The sequence below is a fragment of the Polyodon spathula genome, chromosome 7 (assembly GCF_017654505.1).
Source record: "Polyodon spathula isolate WHYD16114869_AA chromosome 7, ASM1765450v1, whole genome shotgun sequence".
In the NCBI taxonomy this organism is placed as follows: Eukaryota; Metazoa; Chordata; class Actinopteri; order Acipenseriformes; family Polyodontidae; genus Polyodon; species Polyodon spathula.
The window spans coordinates 5,352,944-5,376,742 of record NC_054540.1 but is presented as its reverse complement, the minus strand read 5'-3'; the positions used below and the strand labels follow the sequence as shown (position 1 = coordinate 5,376,742).

Genomic DNA, 23,799 nt, shown 5'->3' with positions numbered 1-23,799 from the left:
TCTTTTCCAGTGATCCAGGGGTGTAACTAATCTCTCCTAGTACAACAGTTTGGGCCACACCAGCTTTTATTATCATTTGAGCTTGTTACCTAGAGTCTGGTGAATCAAATAATAAAACCTGTAATGGATTAAACTGCTGTAGTTTTGTATCGCTGTTGATTTCAGACCAGAACTGCAGTATTCGAGCAACCTTTCCAATCCAGGGTTCTAAAAAAAATAACAAAAAACATTACATCACACAGTTACAACATTTGAACACCAGGTGGAGCGATCTGCGAGTTAAAAGAACATTAGAATTCAAGAGCTTATACATTGAATCTATCATGCTTTCCCATGATTACTCGTGTTGTTGTTTTTTTTGTTTGTTTGTTTTTTTGTTTTTGTTTTTTGACAGTGCTTTCCATACCAAAGTGAATGACTTATCTGTACAATCAATTCCTCTGATACACTCATTTTTAAATAGGAAGGTTTCTGCTGTAGATCAGATTGCTCAGTACATACAAAGAACATCAACGATTTAAAGAACACAAAATCTCTGCCGCATCAACTTTGCACTTGTATTGTGCAGTACATATAAGATATATAATATAACTGAATGACTGCACTGCACTGCTGCATGTGTGTAGCCTGTGTTCTTGGGCATGATTTCGTAAATCACATCAGATTTGGTTCTATCCTAGTGACCAAACTCAATTCATTTTTATAAAAGTGAAGGGCCAGTTGAATTGAAGGTCTCGCAGAGGTCAGAGCGAGACTTGTACAGTGCGGTGTGGAATTCCGCCGGCTGAGCAGCCAATGGTGTGGAGCGCCAACTTTATTGATCTTCTCCTCTCCCGCAGTCTGTGAACTCCTAGGCTTTGATCCTCTTCTCCCGGGACACGCTCATTTAGCTGAGCACACACTTTTACTGTGACAAAGTGGCAGATATCGCTTCCTCCTGTGATCCTGCGAGGTTCGGTCAATCACAGCAGCGAAGAAGTCAAAGTCGAAGTTTGTTATATTACGTTTGGGTGGGGGGTCGTCACACGATGAAACAAAAGGCAATTTTTCTTAAAGGGATATTTCTTATCAAAGGATTAATTTCGCGAGGTTCAAATGATGTTTAACATTTGAGAGCGGTGGTATTAAGATCTGCCACGGTTAAGATTATTAAAACAGACCGCATTTGTTCTGGAGAAGGTATAAATGAACACTTTCCTGACATAATAGTGTTAAGAAATTAAAACAATCTTACACCATAAACGTCAAAGGAGAGACAGACCTTGTCATTGCGTGATATGTTCTTGTCTGTAATAAATGTTTTGTTGTTTTATGTAATAAATGTAATACTGGTTCAAAATGTGCTGGTCTAACTGCCTTATTCACCTCACGCTGAGAACTTAATCGACTGTAGTGCTATTTGTTAGAATATCAATCTGATGTTTTGAGAGGCGATATCAAAAGGGGTCATTCATTAATCTGTAATAAATAAGTCATGTAATAATTACAATAAACCCTTACAGGCAACACGTTGGTTTCACTTTTCATATTTACTGGTATCCTGTCACCTTTCATACATGTCTGAATTGCGCTGCCCCCCAGTATCATTGGAGTTTAAAAAAAAGAGTCGCTATAGAAGTGTATGAGCAGAAAAAACTAAACAGCCAGTAAATGTTGAAAGTGTAGACAGCAGACGACATGCTACTGTCAGAACTGAGTCAGTACGCCGAAAGTAATTAAAGAGAGCAGAGAAAGTTTTCACAGCAGAATTTGCTATCATCGTCAACCCTTTAAATGCCAGATGTTATTGTTTCCCTATCGTCAGCATTCTTTAGATACGTTTAATTGTAAAACTATGGCAGCTCGGAGTTACCAAAATAAATCCAAGTGCAACTACAGGTAGCAATACTGTCTATATGCTCCATATTTCCTTGAATAATTACAATTAAATAGTGTATATCGAATAGATTGTCCTGCCCAATAGACTTTCATGGCATTCCAGAGTTAAAAATAATGCCACTATTATAGGGTTTCTTACCCTAAAGAACCCATAGCTGAACCATAGCTGAACAGTAGTACACTGATACTGTATTCCCTTAGATAACCACCATGTATTGGTTTATAGCATTGTGATAGTGCTGGAATGTCAAATACAAAAACCATTGGAACTTCAGTACTGTTTCACTTGTTTGTTACTGATACGTGTTCCTATGTTTTAAATGCTTCTGAAGGCCCAGCACTGCAGAGCAGCCCTCTCCTCCATGGAACTTCATGTTCCTCAACTCTCTGAGCTCAGAGACTTTCAGAAGAAATGCCATCTGCCATTCTTTACCAAGCTAACCTTTGTTTTAGTTGACAATCATGCAACCATAATAATGAACCAGTTAGATATAGTCCAACATGCAGGCACTCAACGTGTAAGGCTTGGCTGACTGTTAAATACACAGGCAATAGATGACACGAGAAGAGCAGCTGTGTAGGTCCTGTGGGCTTGTTAGTCACAAGAGATTGCTCATGCAATTTATTACTCATTTCCTTCATGTTCATATGTATAGCTGACAGTTATTTTCTCTAATGGTGTTCGATTGTCTGGCGTAAGCCTGTCTTTCATTAATAGAGTCACTGTACATATCATACCAGAACAGATGTCAATTGTACATATTAGCATACTTCTTATGAATCATGTTTGGTGGACTGTGGCAAGGTGGGGGGATGGAGAGAAAAGTGTGTGAGTGAGTGTGTGTGTGTGTGTGTGTGTGTGTGTGTGTGTGTGTGTGCGTGCACAGGTGTGAGTTGTGGTTGGCAGGGAAAAAGGAATCCTACCTTAACGAGTCCTTGCCTGGAAAGTGGTTGAGGTATAAATTGGGTAATTGGCAAGCAGTTAAGCCTCAGCCACATGACATAAAAGCTGGCTGGCCTTTGTTCCCAGTAAGGTGGAGACGTTGGAGAGAAAAGCCTGTCAAGAGAAAAGCCTGTCAAGAGAAAAGACTGAGATGTATAGAAGTTTTAAATATACCGTATTATCACAAACTAACAGGGGGTGTTAAATGGGTACTAAAAGTCTTCTTATACATATCGCGTTCACATTATAACCAAACTGGAAAACCATTGACAGAACATCATTGAACTTTGCCCCAGTGTATTGATTAAACTACTAAACAGCTATATTTACAGCATACAGAACATCAGTTGCATGGACTAAGTCAAAGTAAACAGTTATTTTGATGCAAGGTTGTTTTTATGGTTACTTCAATTAGCATTGATGTGGCTCACACAATTAATGCCAGTCTGTCTTTGATAAGTCATGTAAATATTGATTCCTAGAAAGTAATTGGTAAAACTATAACAAACTTAGTTCAAGACAAGCAAACAGCATTCACTGAAGAAGGCATCAGTTGAAATATGTATCTACATGACTAATACTGTAGTTTATAGTTTTACTTTTTCGTTCGTTTTGTGATGAACTACAATATAATTAACAGCATTGCAGGGAGACACTACATCATTTCAGATAATACAAAAGACACTCCTTTTTTAAATTGCTTTATCAAAATGATAAACACTGATTATATTAATCATTCAACTCTAAACACGCACTCATAGAAGTCGTCTAGTGCAGGGCTATATTTGATTAATGAAACACAATCTTCAGTGAGCTGTGCCCTTTGCTTAATAAATAAGACCTTCTTGATTCTGTTCAGTGTGACTGTGACAGATTATTAAAATATGTTTGTGTTTATTTCAGTTGTTTTAGACTTTACTTTAGCTGCACAAAAAATAAAAAATAAACACAGTCTGTACAAATTAGATTTAAAATGTAAACATTTAAAGATTTATCTTGAATTCTTAAACACTCAAGTTGAATTATATTCTTTAGTGAGTTAAGAAAATGACGACTCAGTTTATTTTTCAATAATTCTGGTGGGTGTTGTGTCATGTTTTGTATATTTCCTTTCCTGTTTCTTTCAGACTCTTGGGGCAGCCAGTCACATTTTTTGGTCTGCAAAAGGTGGTGTGTAAATGTTGGTGTGTCTGTGTTTCCATGGTTACTTGAGACCCGCTGACCTCTTCCAGTGATTACACGTGTACCTTGCTGTTGCCCTGAAGGGACCTGGTTTGCTTTGATCTCCGGTGACATTATTTTTTTGTTTGTTTGTTTGTTTGTTTTATTTTCTAACGCTGCTAGATATTAAAAGCAGAATGTTTCACAGCTGCTTAGTATATATAGACATGCTTTCTGATTTAGGCCAGGTGGGGGTTCTCCTGGTAGCCATGGAAACACAGACACACAGAGATACAACACAATAGAAATCCTGATGCTATCTTGAGTGAACAAAAGTAGATTCCAATGAGAGTCTTAGAGAGGATTAAAACATTAAATTAATTTCATCAGTGCTCAGTGTTTGTGCAGGGACATATACAGACCCCAGTGCCTGCTTCCATACAAAGCAGATTAGAACACACTGCATACAACAGTTAACCTAGTTTAACAATACAATGCAGTTTAAACATGCACTACAATAAAACAACATATCAGGAGGTTGCATGGTAAACTGCAGTCTAGCCACACCAATCACATGTATTTTGCGCCATTGGACAGCCATTTCACTGCAGTAGTTGTTGTTCATGTTTCCTTGTCTGAAACTTGTCTAAACTGCAATACTTTAACAAACGCACATATTTGTGGAAATACACTATAACTATTAACATTATTTGACTGCTTTGTAAGTTTTTACCCATGGGAAATGGCACAGTGGAATGCTTGGAGTTTTCCACTATTGTTGCGGCTAATTGCCTATGATCTGGGATGCAGCCGAGGTGTGCTTTACTTAACAGAGGTTCCATTTTATGCAAAAGAGCTTTCTAAATTCTACTCTAAAAACAACAATGCATATTATGCTGCTGGTGATTACAAGGCTTTTCCCATTAAGCAGCGGACCAGCTGAATGTGTTTGTGATAGCAGCTCCTGTGTTCACAGGACTGGAGACTGAAGAAGACCCCACCTGTCTGTCCTGATCAACCCTGCCCTGGAGGGGCAGCCAACCTGGGCTGGAACTAAATAAGCAGCCTAGAGCCAAAAAGCTTCCTATCCCGTTATTATCTGTGCACTCTCATTGCCTGTCAGTTTGAGAACGTCTCACAATCCTGTCGTGTATATTATGTAGCTATAAGGAGATGTGTCTGGCTGTACATGATTGAACATGCATTTAGTATAATACAAAAAAACTACTACTTGAGTCTGTCAGGAAACTAGTAGCTTTGTATTTAATAACGTTTTGTCTTGGTAAATCACCTATGTGGGGTAAAGCAGTACAATTATTATACTTCACTATATGTATTTATCGTAGCCTATAAGTACGCAGAACAGCCACCGCCCCACCATCAGTCACAGAGCAGTGAGCACAGTACTCCCTCCTGTGACCAGTTGTATATTTCAACTGACAATTCCCCACTCCTATATTAGCGCAAGCACCACAAATAAAACAACTTTGAAATGGGCTTGTAACATATACCTAATCTCAAGAATAAAATTCGTTTTTTTTATTATTTAAAGGGACTACTATTTTAAACACAATTTTATAACCCAGACAGTATAGTATAGCCAAAAACTCTTATTCGGCTATACTGTACTCCATCTGTCTCCCTCACACACCACTTAATTAGATTACGCCACAGCAGGTCCGCGGTCTTTATACTGAACAGAAAAGCCGCATTGATTAGCCTCCCATTAATTGTGTTTCCCAGGTGAGCTCACCCAGCTACAGCAGGCAGCCCTGATGCACAAGTACGCGCCGACTCACGCGCCAACATTATTTAGAGGCGTGGCCACCTCTCCAGCAGATTGGTCGAAACTTTGTAATATATTCACGTTGCTTTGCGCTGATTGGCTGATGCGTTAAACATTTTGCAGAGCGCCAGAAAAGAAGCTTTAGCGGGCGTTACAAGTTCTGATCAGGACTGTCATTTTCACTACTATGAAGACAGGAGCTGGCTCGGTCTCTATTGCGTGTGTTCTTGGATTATAATTGAAGAAGGGGGAATATTTTATTTATAAAGGGTCAGAATATATATTTGAAACTATTGCTTTTTTGCTGAAAAGGTGAAATATTAAATTGCTGCTCGAAAAAAACTTTGGAATAATTTACTGGATTGAAACGCGGGGAAGGTGAGTAACTTTTTTTTTTTTTTTTACAAAAGTTTTGGGGTATTGGCTTGCAAAAAGTTTTTTTTTTTTTTTTAATGTGGCTTACAAAATAGTGAAACCATCTTAATTTCCCTGAAGTTTTGATCAGAGCATTTGTAACTTGCGTGTTGATATTGCTGGCAAGGCAATGTCAAGACTAGTGGTAGATATATTTATTTTTTGTTAAGTGAGAAAAGGTAAACTTGAAAGAGTGTATGTTTTGCATTATAACTACTTTATGAAAACAAAACTCAACAAAGTCTGTGCATCTTCTTTTTTTTTTTTTTTTTTTTTTTTTAGCTTTTAAAAGGAAGTTGTTGGGCATTTCTAAGTCTAAAAGCGGAATTTGTCAGTAAAGTTGCGCCAAAATCTGATGATAGAGGTCTCAAAAATAAATACAGAAACTTCTGTCTATTCTAAGACATTTTTTTCGCTTGTATTTAATATTAATTATGTAGTAATGTCAGTATATTGAACTGTCTACTGTAACATTTTATTTATTTGTTTTTTACGCTGCCAATGTATATCAACAAAATAAGCAAAAATATCTGGATATTGTGACAATAAATAATAATATACATAACAGCTATGCGATATTTACACGTGTCGTGTTTTATTTATTTATGTTTTGTTGTTTGTTTTCTAATTTTATAGATGGAAGGGACTGGATGTTTAGCACTGAAAGATCTCATTAGCCCAAGGAAGACTAGAATAGACCCTGTGGAAGAAGTTGACAGTAATAACGACCAAAAGGCAAGTTTATTTAGTTTATTAGTATTTAATAAATATTATTTTACAAACCGCCATCTGCCGTTCCAGTTGCCTGCAATGATATACTGTGCCTCTGTGCAGTGACAGGCATACAGTGTTGCCGTGGGCGTTGCAGTTTAGACCAGATACAAGTGGCATAAAAGTGACTGTCACTAAAGGTGAGTGTTATAAAATAGTTTGGGATAAAAGTTATATCTGTTTTACAGTACGTGACAAAATCTAAATTTAGAGCCCAGAGAAATTATCCCGTTGTGTTTTTGATGTAACAGTACAATTACCTTTTAATAACTGCCCTAAACATTTTGAACATGCATACAGTTTACGCACAATTTACTGTATTTTGGTTATTTTCCAAAACAGATACCGTGTAAAAAATAAACCACAAACCAGCATTTCCTGGCAATTGGTGTACTAGTTACTCTTTGTATTATATTTTGCCTAAATTGTATTAATTTACTGCCTTTAAAACTAAGCTTCTGTTTGTTGACAGGAGAACATATTTGTTGACCATACAAAAGTGATCCCAAAGACCCCTCTGAAAAATGACTTGACACCAACAGCAGCGTCCAAACAGAAAGGCTGCAGCACCCTAGAAACAATTCATAACACCCCCATCAAGCATGTGGACAGACCCCAGGCAGATCCATGGACCCCCACTGCTAACCTGAAGATACTGATCAGTGCTGCAAGCCCTGATATTCGGGACAGGGACATGAAAAAGGGCCTCTTTCGTCCCATTGAAAATGAGGAGAGGGAGGAGACTTCAAGCAACACTACCCAGGTAAGAGATGCACACGTTGGGTTGAAAAAAATGAAGTGGTTATCTTGACTCGGCACATTAACAGGCAAGAATAAAACAGTAACATTCAAGTCATTTGCTTTTTTTTAGGTCAGTTGAAAGTTACTGTAGTCCCTGGCATTTTCTGTAAAACACTTTGTCCTGGGCAGCCCAGTTAAGGGAATCTGCATAAAATGTTTGAACAATAGTATTCTGGTAATCTTACTTGCTTAACAAGTCAAACCTCTCACAGTTAAAAAGGCTTTAGCGTGGGAGCAATCAAAGCACTACTGTGGTTGACGTGACTGTCACTTGGTTCTCTGGGATGTCCGACAGCATCAGTTACACATGTCAAAATAAAATAAAGCAAATTTAATCCTTTCTGAAAAATCGCAAGACAAATAAAAGCTCCATCAGAGTTATCGTTGGTTTATTCTTTGTAAACTAGGTACTTACCCATGGTCTCTTGCAACCCCAGGTGCATATAGAATACATTTTGTATTGTGCAGTTTACTGTAACGGAACTGCAAGGTCCTAAACATTTCATTCAGTAAAGTACTGAAATATCAGGTCCCACTTTATCTCCCATTGCTATTTATTTACTGTAGTGATGTATTTACTCATCAGTTTGATGTGATGGAGGACTGTACCACAGATGAGTTTGAAAAACAACGGCCCAACAGGAAACTGAAAAGCCTGGGACTTCTCTGCCAAAAGTTTCTTGCTCTCTATCCTGACTACCCGTTGTCTATGGAGAAGACTCTCATTTCTTTAGATGAGGTGGCAACTCATTTGGGTAAGGACTAACCTAATGTCACTATATCTTTGGTAGACAATACACTAAAATTCAATCTTTTCATGAACAGAGTTGGTTGCTTTGACCAACCAGCAATTACCCTGCAATGCTTTTTTTATTTGCTTTGGCTGGTTGCTAAGGAATTTGTTCTCTTTGCCCACACCCAGGTGTGGAGCGCAGACGGATCTACGACATTGTGAATGTCCTGGAGTCCCTGCTGCTGGTGTCCCGGGTAGCTAAGAACCAGTACTGCTGGCATGGGCGGCACAAGCTGTGCCAGACACTGGAGGGGCTGCAGAGCATGGGCAAGCGGCAGCGCTACGAGGAGCAGATGGCACAGCTCCGGGAGAAGGACTGCAAGCCAGCCGAGCTCAGGAGGAAAGAGGGCCTCCCAGAACCGCAGGAAGGACAGATTGACCAGATGGGCATTGAGTCAGACCTGACCTCAGGTACGGAAGGGATCATTTGGTACATTTAATTCAGCTAAACCCAAGTGAGAAATACCTTTTCTGGAGGAACGGTGTCCCTTTCCATTGCACTTAGTTAGCACTAAGCTAAAATGTGTGTGTGTGTGTGTGTGTGTGTGTGTGTACATTTTATGTTTAACCCTTTTAAAGCAGGTGAAAAATTGGTTGTGAAGACTGGACACCAATCCCAAACAATCCCTTAATACCAGTGTCTTCAAAATCAAACCTTAAGATAAACCCCTTTGGATTTGCTAACTGAACAGGATTGCTAAGTTAGTTTTCTTAAGCTAAGCCAGCCTGTTCTTTTAGTCTCCCAACCAGTTTTTGAAGACTCCTACGTGTCTGATTATCCTTTTCTACTGTCCATTCTTTTTAACTGTTTTTAGGATCAGCCAGCAAGAGGAAAGACAAGTCCTTACGCATCATGAGCCAGAAGTTCGTCATGTTGTTCCTTGTGTCCAAAACGAAGATTGTTTCTCTGGACATTGCTGCTAAAATCCTGATCGAGGAGAGCCAAGACGCTGCTGACCACAGCAAGTTCAAAAGTAAGCTAATTTCCTTGACACAGTTTCACGCTTGAATGCACTGATAAGGATTTTAATTGTGGACCGCCCTTTCTCTGATGCCACGGCTGTTATCAGACTTCTGTAAGGATCCCAATAAGGATAGTTTGTTGTACATGGCCCGTTTTTATTCCTGTAATATACTGAATATTCGCTGTTCTAAAACCGTGGTTTCCATTGGGTCATTCAAGCTCAATTGAACAGAGATGGGGTTTCTATATCATTTTTGTTTTCTAGCTTTTATGAGCAAAGCGTTTTGTGCGACTGTATTCAAGTAAACCATTCCTTCTGTCTGCTTCCTCTCCTCAGCAAAGGTGCGTCGATTGTATGACATTGCTAACGTCCTGACGAGCTTGGAGCTCATCAAGAAGATTCACGTCACGGAAGAAAGAGGTCGTAAACCTGCTTTCAAATGGATCGGGCCTGTCAATTTTAAACACTCCAGTGGTAAGTTCAGGCAGTGTCTAGGTTTAAAACAGCAAGATGCATTTTGCGATGCATGACACAATTTTAATATATATTGCATTCATATTGTATTTTGTTTCTGTCCACTGTATGCATTATTAATTGTTCAGTGCATGGCTGGCACACTCCACACCAACCCATCTACAGTAATTCATTTGCCTGCATGTTCACCGGGACTAAGTGTGGAGTACATTTGCACTTTGGCATTGCGCTCTTTTGCATAAATGGTTTAGCAGGATCACTTTGAAGCTCAGCCGTTTTCTTTCTTTGCCTGTAGAAGCCTCACAGGCTGCAGCCGCTGTAGAGCAATTGTCCGTCGTCCTGAAAGAACCGCTGGCTCCTGTATCTCAGCTGGTGGTGACCGGGAAAGAGAGACTAACGCGCCATGCTTCCTTCAGTGTGCTGCCCGCCTCCGCTGCTGAGCAGAGAAGAATCAACTCGGCGCCAAGCAGCCCACAAAGACACAGGAAAGGTAACGGTGGACACTTTTTTTTTTTTTTTTTTTTTTTTTTTTTTTTTAGAACTTGTTCATCTGATTGGATTTCACCTGAGTTAGCAATTCAGGATCATCGTGTGATGTGTAGCACTATAAATCTGTGGAATCGGCATCATTGCAATCAGCCTGCTGTGCATTCGTAAGAGGCATGAGAGAGAGAGTGCACATTTCAGATTTTACTCTGGATTTCCCGTATTTATTTTTATTATTTTACCTAGGCTGGACAGTGGAGCCTGAGAGCTCCAGAAAGATGCCGGGTTCAGCAGCTGTGTGTAAACTGCAGTTTGAAGAAAGCACAAGGTGGGTTTCAAATAGGTAAAAAAAAATAAAAAAAAAAAAACCTTCAAATGAAAGCTCAATTTATGAATATGATCTTGTATCATTATAGTATTATTTTATAACTCATTTTCGTTTGTGCCTGTAGAAGTAAAGTCTCTGGTAGGAACAAGGCGATCATCCCAACAAGCAACTCTGTCTCTCCGGGGCTGGTCCTACCTGTTCCTGTGGATTCTCATTCCCGAACTAGTCCACTGCCACAGTCCGCCTGTGCCTTTCCCCAGCCGCAGTGCCTGCTGCCCACATTGTACCCAAACGCTGTCAAGGGAGGCCTGCCGGCTCCCTCTGAATTCCAGACAGAAGACAGCCTCTCCAGCTCTTCCCTGAAGCAGCCTCCTCTCGTTTACCTCCAGAGCCTGCCCCCCCCTATCCTCATGATGTGCGGGAGCAGCCTTGCAGACAGGGGGGGCGCAGTGCAGAGGAGCAGCGAAGCTCACAGCTCACTCACTGCTGTCACCGAAGAGACGTCAGCCCTCGGGAAACGCAGCATGGCCAAGAGTGGGCTTTCCAAAGAAGAGGAACAGGCGGCTAAGAGAGACAGAACAGCTTTCAGGGACACAGTGTCTTCGCACGGGGTGGGTGAACAGAATTGCCTTTCTCTTTTACAATGCAGGTTTCAGTAGTGATTCAAAGAGACTTGCTTTCTTCTGGTACCCTGACCACCCCAGAGAGATCCTCTTTGTGCTTCACTGTGGCCCAGGTTTGTGCTGTTTATGGGATAGTCAGAGCTGACCTTATTCAGCAGTGTTACAAAAATAACCTCAGTTATGAATTAGACAAACGTTTCCAAGTCTTTTGCGATCTAATACATTTACATTATAAAGACTTTTCATCCAAATGCTGGTCTCGCCCTTTTATAAAGTTTCTTTTAAGTGCTACTGAATATTTTTAGGATGGAGCTTTTTAAGTTTAATGGATGATTTTCAATAGTATTTCAAGTTTTAATGCAGTTCAATTTCTCAGTGGAACTGTGGTAGCAACCTCAGGTGTTTTCCTTCAATTCACTGGCACACACAGAACAATTTCTTAGAGGAATCATTTTCTATTGTGCATATTTTAACATGTGCCAGTTTTTTTTTTTTTTTTTTTTCCCCAAAAATAGGAACATGTTGTTAATTATATCAAAAAGAGCCATTAAATTGAAATATGAACAACTGCAAGCTTCCTGATTAAAATAAGTACTTCCAGTTGTAATTTAGAACAAAGACACTTTCAGTTTGGGGAGGAATGTGTGGCTACTGAAAGCTAAAGTATCCAATGCTTTTTTTAATTGACACTTAAGATTTGTATGTACAGAGCATCCCTGCAGTACCTCATATAGTGTTTATATATTTTTTTGGAAACGAGTGTTGAATTTAAATCAAGGGAAGTAATGTTAAAACTGTACAATACACTAGTAAGACCTCATCTTGAATATTGTGTGCAGTTCTGGTCACCTCGCTATAAAAAAGATATTGCTGCTCTAGAAAGAGTGCAAAGAAGAGCGACCAGAATTATTCCGGGCTTAAAAGGCATGTCATATGCAGACAGGCTAAAATAATTGAATCTGTTCAGTCTTGAACAAAGAAGAATACGTGGCGACCTAATTCAAGCATTCAAAATTCTAAAAGGTATTGACAGTGTCGACCCAAGGGACTTTTTCAGCCTGAAAAAAGAAACAAGGACCAGGGGTCACAAATGGAGATTAGACAAAGGGGCATTCAGAACAGAAAATAGGAGGCACTTTTTTACACAATTGTGAGGGTCTGGAATCAACTCCCCAGTAATGTTGTTGAAGCTGACACCCTGGGATCCTTCAAGAAGCTGCTTGATGAGATTCTGGGATCAATAAGCTACTAACAACCAAACAAGCAAGACGGGCCGAATGGCCTCCTCTCGTTTTTGTAAACTTTCTTATGTTCTTATGTTCTTATAACCAAAGCTTTTAAAATGTCCATATCTTACAAGCACTATCTATATGTTGAAGATCATTTCATTTCTGTTTTTTAAATCTGTAAGATGCACTGAACACTGCACTTAATCACTCTGCACCATGTTCTAGCTTCGGTGTAGCATGAGAAATGCTTAGGTACCTTGAAGCAGAAGTCGTTTTTGTTATTTGTTTTTTCTTACCTATAGCTTTGTGTTTGAAAAAAACATAAATTCAAGTGAAAAAAACAGAACCAAATGATTTATACGGTTGCCCAGGCTAAAAAGAAAAATGATTTTAAAACCCCAGTTATTCCTACACAGCCACAATACTCTTAACGATGCGTGGTATGCAGATAGATAATACTTGACTATTCGCAGTAATGATTAATGATACATGCAACTAAATTGGTTTCTGTTTAATACTAATGACCTTCGTAAGTGAGTGGGCAACTGCATTAGTACCCAATTATATAGTACTGATCTTGTTAAGATGGATATGATCACTGGGGAATAAATATTAAAAGGACAGTCATTTTAAAGAGTAATATTTTGATCCTGTACAATGTAGAAGTTTTAAAGTATGCAGCTGTGCTGCTCGATTGCTATTATTGAAACAGTGTGAGCCCCACGACAAACCCAACAACAGTTAAGTGGAGATGACTTTTACACAATATCAAAAAAATGTAGAAAAGTGTAATGCAAAACTGAAGCAGGTATTAATCTACAACTTGTTAACATGTGTTCCTTGGAGCTAGCTACTTTTGGACTTCGAATAAGGCAATTTTAATTGATCGATGAATATTTCATTGAGGCTCTCAAAGTAAAATAATTGATTCATCAGTTCATTGTTGTATCTCTACTAAGCATTTGCAAGTTAAATATTAATTAATGTAACTCGGACTATAACATAGTGCAACGTTTTCTTTTTCAGAATTGCATCAGAGAGAAGAATGAGCAGGAGACCCCCCTCCAGAACTGCAGTGTTGCGTCGCCAACTTTTATCCTGACCCCTCCCCCGAAGGGGTCTCTGAACAAGGATCAGGCCAATCAGACGAAAGGACACCCAGAAACTCCCTTCAGAGAGGGCGAGCCCGGCAGGCACAGCCCCGAGCTTCCAGCCCCCGTCTCACACTACCTATACGTGCCCCCCTCAGCAGGTTAATAAACTGCATTTCAAACAACATGCTCGGCCAAGAAATAAATTAATGAGGACAGCGTCAGTAAAGGCAGATTTCTGCATTGGTTACAAAATGCTTTCAACAACTACAGGGATAATTACATTAGCTCCGTAAGACATGTAAAATTGATAACTAATTAAAAAATAATAATAAAAAAAAAAAAACCTCTACCATTTTGTAGCTGTCAGTCCTTGATTTTCACCCACAACGCATACATGTTTGTAAGGGTTACAGTGGGATTATGCTGAATGTTAACGTTGCCTCCTTTTTTACTTTCAGGTCTGAGCACTCTGGATTTCTTTCTCCCAGCTGGCCATAGTCCCGGCAGCCTGTCTGTCTCCCCCAGTCGCCTGGCTTCTCTCGCTTTTCCTTATGTTGTGCTGCCGCCCTCGGCCCTCTCCTTCCCTCTCATTGCTCCCAGCATGTCTGGAACCAACGGCTCCATCAACTTCCGCATGCCTGGCGAGGTAAACCCCACACACTTCCTGATCGCCCCTGGGGCTGTCCCCTACCCCAGGATCCCAGAGTGCTCCCCCAGTCCCAATGGTCTGGCCCCCTCGCCTGGACACTTGAGTCCTGAGCAAGAAAGGCTTCCCAAAGCTGTGAAACCAGAATCTCCAGTCGGTGTGGGACAACCGCTTACCGTCCTCACACTGCAGCAACAGGTAAGCTGTGTGTGTCACAGTCTCTGTACATATACTGTATGCGCAATATGACAGGTGCCATCTGTTACATTATCTCTGTGTGTAAGAGTAAGGTATATGCACAAAGTTCTTCAGTAACCCTCAAGAGTGTCTCCTTTTGCAGAACTATTTCAGTGTTTTCTGGTTTTTTGGAAGAAATGAGGTGAACAGAAATAAAAATATGCCACCTGTAAAAATTCATATCCAAATGAATATTTCTGTGTATTGGACTTCTGTGTATTCTAAAAGTCAGTACACCCTTTACATAGGTTCCTATAACTGCATTAAAAAACAAAACACTTAATGCATAAAATATAGACCAGGTTTAATATTTAATATGAAGTTCATTATAAAATTGAACTGAAGTCTCTCTCAATAGGTCCTTAATTATTTTTTTAGTACAGTAAATGCCCTGATTGAGACTCGCATACAATGGAGCTTTTGGAAAGGTTAATACTGATTTAGTAGAGAGTAGACATTCTCCTTAGATTATATTTCCTGTTTAATTGGAGCTTCCTTTGTCAGAGATAGCCATTAGATAGTTAAGCTTGTTTTTGTGACCTATTTTGCACTGGCAACATCCTTCTCTCCTTAACAAAACGCAAACTGTTCCTCAGAGAGCCGTGGAGATGCTTTCCTGTGAAGATCTGGGCACCATTTCTTTTTAAGTACACTGTTAAATAGTTTTCTGCAATGTATTGAACATATTGTGGGTCAGTAGTGAACTCTTCTCTTTTAGAGCACTTGGGAGGGTCGCTGACTTTGTCACGGGTTGGTTTGTCTGCACTGACTGTTGCACCTCCTGTATTGTAGGACCATAAGGCAGCACAGGTTTTAAGATTCATACAACATTGTACAACAAGAGTAAAGACTGCAGATCTAATAAACAGCACCCACATTCTTTCCCTGTTCTATGGCGTATTAAATGCAATTTACAAGAGATGCAGGATATATGTTAACAAAAGAGTTTTGCTGTTGCAGTCGCCTCATGCCTGGAAGTAAATTGAATAGCACCAAAGAACAGGGAGTTAATACAAGTCTTAAAGTGGCGCTGGATTTGTTGATTGAATCCACCCCATTGTGGTCATATAATATTTTTCCCCACACAGACCATTCATTTAAAAACGAGACGGGCATGATTTGAAATTCCGCTAAGTATTCATCCCTCTTGTTTTCTGCAGCCACAGACCCCGCTGACCCCTAAAAATGTCCGGGCGCCCCATTCAAAGACCTTCTTCCAGACCCCCTGTTCTCTGGGCTCAGCAGCTTCCTCCAGCCTGCGGAAACAGGGCACAAGAGCGCATAACAGGACTGGCAGCTCAGCTCAGAGGAGGCTGGAAATCAGCAACAATGTATCCAACTGAGCTGACAGAATGGCAACTTGTAATGTGCATTGAACTTTCCCAGATGTTGTAGAGCAGGGTTGCAGACCCTAAGGGCTCCCTCACCCCAATCTACAGTTCAGACTTCCTGGGGCTAGAGATCTCATCACACACCCTGCTGTGCTGTAGCTCCCTCTTTTTTTGGGCATGGGGCTGCCATCCACCGGCAGGTTTACCAGACACCAGCAGTGAAGCCAGTGAATTGTTGGAAGGGGTGTCTCAACAGTAATGGCATTTAGCTTGCCAGCTTGAAGTCTTGATGTTGACACACACTAGGGAACGGAGAACAATTTGTAACTGCTGCCGACAACCTTGTGAGTACAGGTGTTGGACCAGAATTTCAAAGCATTAAACAACTCTCCAATTTGACTATTATTATTATTATTATTATTATTATTATTATTATTATTCATTGTTTTTATTATTAGTACCCAAACAAAAATGTACAAACTTTCAGAAGAGGTTTTAAGTATCTAATATGATTTGTTTTGTTTTTAAAGCCAGTGGTTGAAATTCCATTTTGTAGCAAGATCAGTCCTGCCTTGCGTACTAGCAGGTCTGCCCCCTTGTGGTGGCTTTGGCTGATGTGGTTTTAGACTTGTGCACGCCTGTTGTATTTTTGTGGTGTGCCGTACTTTATATATATATATATATATATATATATATATATATATATATATATATATATAATATACACACACCAGTATGGATGTATGTGATATGGACAGGGAAACTAAACATGCACTTAAGTATTTAGATAGCATGGAAAGAAGGAATTCTTTCAGCAGCACTATGTTTGAATTTGAATGTCTGTGCTTGGAAATATATGCAGTATTTTTGTATGTTCAGTGTCTTCTCTATTATAAATAGATCATCAGGAAGGATTGCATGGGAAGTGTACAAGCAGCCCAATAGCTTACTGAGCCAGCCCAGGTAAACTGGGCTATTGTGCCTCATTATTAATAAAAGCTATGTGAATTCGTATCTCATCAAATCTCATTATGTAGGCTGTGAATGTCTGGTGCTTCAGGCAGATTGTTGCTTGTTGGCACCCCCCTGTTATCAGTAATTAGTCCTGCACTAAGCCAAGTCTGCTAAACTTCATTCATAACACATGCAGCATGTGTTTACTAATTTAAGCAGTGCCTTATGATAGAAGTGGGAAAATGACATGTATGTATAGTTATGAATGTATTAATTTTGGAGTGTCTGTGTGTTACCACAAAAATACAACGAAGACCGTGAGAATGTGAATTAAATAAAAATGACGTTTCCTTTTTTTTTTTGTTAAATATTAAAGTGAGGAATTTGAGAAACTACAAACCAAGAAAATTGTTGTATGTTACTTTACTAAAATCCAACCAGATGGCTGGATAAAGACCAACTACAGAGAAAGGGGCATGCTGGCATTATTGCACAATCCTTAGGTGCTTTTTTGTACTTGAATACTTCAATTGGTTACATACCCAGTGGAGGTGTGGACCTGATCAGTTATCTGCGTACTGTATTGTGTAAAACTCCCCTGTGATATAATATGCATTATAGTTGTTTGCACTGAACAAAAGTGCAGATCATGACCTCACTTGGTTGAACAAGTGGTGGGTATGTATAGCTTTGTATCCCTTTTTTAAAAATATTTTGTATATTGTATGAGAAGAATGGCTCCCTATGAACGGTGCTACTCTTCAACGCTGGATGTTTGTTAATGGAATGCTGCTTCTAATTACCTGATTGCACTGCTAGTTGCAATAGTTTACTCTGTTGTTGTTATTGCTGCTTTTTTAGCCTCTTCTCTGTTATGACCTGAACTGTTCTCTTTATCTGTGCTCTTTGTCTAACTGTTTGGAACTTACTGGTTCTTTATTATGTATAGAAATTCATAGTCAAGGACTTTTTCAGACCTTTGTAATAAAAGACCAGAACAGGATATATGATGTGTTGTTTTTTATTGTACAGTTCCTGGGTATTACCTGTTTTATGTATCGGAGACGACTGGTTCGGAAAAAACGGGAAACCATATTCTCAATGTGTTGTACTCCGATCTTTAATGAGAAAAGCATGGGAAACAGGGTTAGGAGGTCAGGTTTCCGTATAGCTACAATAAGAAAACTAGAGACGTGTAATTGTATGTGTGTTCTTGACCCATGGGTTATAATACCTAATACAAAATCAATGTGCAAAATTCCCTGGTTATCAAAGGGGAACCCTTAAGTCTTCAGTGATTACATTCAAAAAGCCATGTAGAGGAAGACTATATTAAATGGCATACTAGGAAGGAAACATTTCAAGAGTTAGATGGCTATAATATATATTATATATATATATATATATATATATATATATATATATATATATATATATATATATATATATATATATATATATATATCTATAATAGAGATATATCTATTAACGTAAGAAAACAACCTTGCACCGTATGCTTTGATTAAGGGAAAGTAAACAATCAGTGAAGCTTACAGTACAGGTGTGATACAGAGCTGCTCCAGCACATTGAGCAGGAATGACAGCAGCACAGAAGAGAATTCGGTTGTGAAACCGTTGCAGTATCATACATTGCAATCAAGGAATGGAAAGATCATACTAGGGACCGCTTGAAATGAGACCATTCTCTGCTCTTCATCAAGATCATTGTCTACTGCCAAGTTTAACAGCAGTGGATCTTTAATATGTGTTACCTCCTAAAAACGACTGGGTAGTTTTTGCTATTTCTGTAACGCTGTGAAGACGTTCAGCGTTTGTAATTAACTCCCTTCAAACTCATGCCAGGTAAAAGGTAGGTTACTTAGCTACAGCTTGTATTTATTTATGTATTTATTATTTTATTTTTAAAAATGCCAATTACTGGTTAAGTCGCTTATCCAATTATTTCCCCACAAGGGGGCAGTAGTGTATTTAAAAGAATGCCCTCTGCTGTGATGTGAAGGCCTTTCATTGATCACAAATTTGTTTTTTACCATCATGCTCAGAGCTAAAAGTGTAGCCCTAAGTATTGATCGCCTCTGGCTCCATGGAGCCCCCCTGGTGGGAATCCTAATCGATTACACAGTGACTTGCAGAGTGGTTTGAGTCATTCCACACTTTACTGTGTGCCTAGCCAGGAATTACACTTTACAATTCCATGCTTACCATTTTCATCTTTTAATTGATTCATTCCCCAGTTCAATGGAAAACATGATTAGTCAAAGAACACATGCAGACAACTGGCTTTGTTGATGAATCCAAAGCAGTAGGTTGGTAAAAACAATGATTAATTAGCGTGTACAATGTGTTTCATTAATTTTATTTCATTTTTATACAAAATAATGCAAATATAATCCCATACTGGTCATTTGGGAAGCCAAAGAAAGCAAAAGGGTGGCGGGTTCAGTCCACATACTTCTGAAACACCTGACCACTAGCACAGAGCTACAAAACTCGTCAGGCGTGACCCCACACAGCGTGTTATACTGGAGAGACGTGGACAGCAAAAATGGGTAAACTGTACTTCAGACAATGTGATAACTGCATTTATCTATGAAACTCGATGCATGAATAAAATACATGTAAATTAGTATTTAGCTGGATGTCAAACTCACACATATATATATATATATATATATATATATATATATATATATATATATATATATATAGATAATGTGACCAAATTATTAGACCAAGTTATTAAGGTAGAAATTCAAACATTTTCCCTTGTTCTCTGCAATCACCATGACCTCCACTAGACCTTCATGTAGTTGTAGTAGAGCCCGCCCAAGAGAGCACACTTCTACGCTTTCTGCTGAGAGGGACCTAAATCACCCCCACAGAGAGCCGCTTTGCTCAGACTAGGATATTAGCTAGGGCTTCTTGACAAACACACACATCCGCCAGGGGCCTTTTCCAGCATATAATAAAAATTAGTTTTTTCTAGACATCGATGTCTGCTCTTAGATACAATTTCACTAGTAATAATGTTTGCTGATGAAATCTTATTTTTAGCTGGGCACTGAATGAAATTATTCTAGGCCATTCAGAAGTGCCAAGGCCAGTACAGTTAAATGGAGGAACAGTGTAATTACAGTCTGGAAGAGAAAGCCAAATTCCATTCGGATGCACTGGAAGGTTGTAATAAAGAACAAAAAATAAATACATGATTTTGGACAACTTCAAAAGAAAGTTCTTTAGAGGCCTACCTTGATACTGTCTGGTTTAGCTGCCCTGTTTGAAATAAACAGAACACACGGCATAGAGACGGATAGTTAATAAAACATGGCTTTAATATGCTAACAAGTCTTATTGGGACAATATTTGTCCCTAAACGGCTACAGCAGTCTCACTTTTTTATCAGATTCCCATTTGTGGGCACACAATACTTTTCAATAATAAAGTAATTATTTTTTCAAAATAGCATCAGTGACCCAATATAACAGGTTAATATTTCTTTGTTATAAACTTGTGTAAAACAAATAACCAAATTGTTAGACTCCTCTTTTTTCACTGGCAAGCTCAAATTAGAATTTTTTTTAATTGTACCAGGTTCATACCTTAAGAACAAGAAAAATTACAAAGAGAAGGCTGATTGACCACAAAACTTTGTGAAGTTAAGTCTTAAAGGATCCAAATGATTCTGCCACAGTAACAATGACTAGGTAGCCCAATCCATTAGGTCTATCTCCAGTTCATTTCTCACTCTCCTGGTTTCTGTACTGTGCTGAAAGTATTGGTTTGGGTGAACTATGCCAACTCCTTTTAAGATTTTAAAGACTTCAGTCATGTGGTGTCTCTCCTAATTTCTCTTTGTTATGTGTTCCCATTCCAAATGTGCTCTGCCTGAACAGTTTTCCAGTGTCTGAGGTATATGGAAAATATCAGGGCATGAAGTGGTTTCTGTATGATCTTATCAGTATTACAAACATACCATTTTGGTATCACATCTGTTTAGCTCATATAGTGACTGTAGAGAAAAGCTCTAGGGAAGTTAAGAAGCTTTTGTTCCTTATAATTCACCAGATAGGCCTGTACAGTGCAGAGAAGGGCAAACTACTGTATGGAACAATGCATTGCCATCTCCAGTCAAACACAAACCCCTTTTTGCAATGACAGCTTTCATTTCCAACACTTCCACGAAGAATTATTTTAAACAGGCACAACCGATGCAACAGAAGACTCTGTAAGCCTTTCATCATGGTTCTTAATATCGTGGGAATTTCATGAATATGAAGATTTTACCATAAAAGGTTCACGGACAGATTAAAGCTGCCAGCCTACCAGGTCCATCTGTTCCTAATTAAGACTTCCTTCAAGCGTTCTCAAAGAACTATACATTCTTTCAGGATGACATTCCATGTGATTTACAGTCCAACACAGAGCTCTTGCCACACAAAGAGTGGGCAAGGCCAGGGTGATTCTGGAAATGAGTGTTTAATGGGTATTTTAGTGTACAGCATTCTAAATCTGGTGCTTGATGGTTTGCACAAATGAAATATAATAACCTATAAAAGAGGCTGTGTGTTCCAGAGGCATGGTGCTACAGAACTCTTGGAATCCAAATTTGGACACACAGAAGGGGAGGAAGTTTCCCGGGAGATTGGGTAATAAAAAGAGCAGCTACTGAATCAACTCGGGGTACCAGCTTGCCGTGTGGAGGTGGCTCCGGTGAAGCCTGTAAAATGAAAGGACAGAAATCTAATAAATGAATGTAATAAATGATATTCTCAGTACATGGAAAAGCTGAACATGTCTAATTATTTATTTATTTATTTTTAATAAGGTATGTAGTTCACTCACAATGTAGTATAATGTAAAAATGACATACATGGTGCCCTGGATGTTTACTTTGCTCCCCCCTTGCTTAGATGCATGGCTGCACACATTACTGTGTTACCAAGTAGTGTTAAAGAAACACAAATAACTGAAACAGTTGCAAAGTATCTCAGCATTTACCAGATAATAAATATTGACAAAAAACCCCCCAAAAAAACAAGACAACTGACGTGTAACATTCTGGAATATTTTCAAAAAATAAACTGAGATTTTCCAAGGGGCTGAGTAGCCAAACCAATTAAAAGTACTGCAAACTAATTAAAATACTGAGACGTTACTTTTACTGACTCAGCAGAGCTAAATGTTTACCTTTCTTCAGAATTGACAGATTGAAAAATGCTTGCAATAGCGTTTCAAGCTATTCACTTATGAACAACCTTTACTAGTAACTATGGTAACACACCTGAAATATGCAGCACACATTCTGTAAATGGTCTGTTCTTTACATGACTCGCTTATATATTATGCAAACAAATCCTTCTATATAAGATATGCACTTCCCTGTTGTAATTCGAGGCTTGTCATTACCTTTCCAATGTACATATTGTCTCCTTTTCTCCTGCTCCTCCTCCCTGTCCTTTTCTTAACAGCCTCCCTTTCTCCCTGCATGTGCGCGTGACTGGGCCATTACCAGCAACTGGGAGCAAGCTGTTGCATCTCAGTGCTTCTCTCCTGTATAAATATTGTATGTATAATAAATCACCACCTCGAAAATAAGAACGGACTCTTATCAACGATCTGGTACCCGCCCAGAACCAACTGGTTCCTTACTTAAATACGTTTCAACAACATAGAATTTGTTTGGCTTGTTCTGCTCTGGTGTCCTGTAAATAATAGTTCCCTATACAGTACAGAGTTTATATGCTCAATCAGACATGAGTCAGATTAGATATACAATTTACAATGCTTTAGAATGCATTGCTGTCAGCACTAAAGTGTCAAACACAACTCAAACAGGCTCTTGCCACAGTGGTATGTGTGGGCTGTTTGTCTGGCTACAGCTGAATCATGTATTTCACACACACACACACACACACACACACACACACACACACACACACACACATATCTAGGAAAAGATACAGTATTAAAAGGATTTAAGGACACAAGTTCTACATACTATCTAAAACAATGTATAATAAAGTACATGACTGATACAGCTTACTCATCATCTGTTCAAGGGGTATTGCGCTCTGCAGATTTCTTTATTTCGGAGACATCTGCCATTCCCTAAGAAACCGGCAACGCTTGCTCCTTGATTTTCCGGTTGCATTTACAGTCCAGCTTGCAGAAGGTCATACTTCTTAACGCTCCCTTTCAAATGCTGTTTGTTTTTTTTGCTCCAAAACATTTAGAAGGCAACGCACGGCTAACTGATCTAGGTCGTATATACTGCAATTGATCAGGTGATGTTGCACAGCATTGTTTCATCCCTGCACTTGCATTATTCTTGATAATGTGTGCAATCTATATAATTAGGAATTAAACATTAAAATTACATGCATTCTTTACTTTAAGAAACATAATTTGTTAGAGGAAGCAGATTAAGTTCTCATTTTTAGTCCTATGTACTTGAGAGTGGTACTTGACACTGTTGCTCCCCTATTGGGCTATCATAATCATTATTATTATTTTGAGTCTTTACTTGACTTAGTACTTCTTGTTCTAATATTGGGTTCTTATTATTTTTCTTATAAACTGCTTTGAGCTTGCCTGGAGGATCCCAAGTGCTGGCACCAACCAGCCTTCCTTGTATCATTATAATTCTGTGACAATATGACCTTTTCTACAAATATCTATAGGAAGAAAAACGAGGTGAATAGATAACATTGTCACGTGAACTGAATTGAACGAGGAAGGCTGTTTAGTCCCAGCACTCTAGCACAGGCCGCAATATAGAACACATCAATCAATTAAAAAATGAATCTTAGAACCATGGAACAAACTTGTATACGGTGTGTGTGTGTCTTTAATTGTAACCAAGGT

The 23,799-nt window shown here is 39.0% G+C and overlaps 1 protein-coding gene across 1 annotated transcript; it reads left to right on the top strand.

The window, feature by feature from the left end:
* Nucleotides 1-6,992: 6,992 nt before the first annotated feature.
* On the top strand, nt 6,993-16,338 carry LOC121318994 (transcription factor E2F7-like). The gene is made up of 12 exons (XM_041256230.1): nt 6,993-7,010; nt 7,426-7,716; nt 8,341-8,509; nt 8,677-8,958; nt 9,363-9,521; nt 9,849-9,986; nt 10,282-10,476; nt 10,719-10,800; nt 10,925-11,411; nt 13,679-13,904; nt 14,205-14,590; nt 15,790-16,338. The coding sequence occupies exons 1-12, from the start codon at nt 6,993-6,995 to the stop codon at nt 15,970-15,972; spliced, it is 2,616 nt and encodes an 871-aa protein (XP_041112164.1). The 3' UTR covers nt 15,973-16,338.
* Nucleotides 16,339-23,799: the final 7,461 nt, after the last annotated feature.

Bases quoted from the DNA above. Each gene is read 5' to 3' on its own strand.
- LOC121318994 (XM_041256230.1), top strand. The intron at 9,987-10,281 runs GTAAGTTCAGGC...CTTTGCCTGTAG, and splicing joins CAATTTTAAACACTCCAGTG to AAGCCTCACAGGCTGCAGCC. The intron at 10,477-10,718 runs GTAACGGTGGAC...TATTTTACCTAG, and splicing joins CCCACAAAGACACAGGAAAG to GCTGGACAGTGGAGCCTGAG.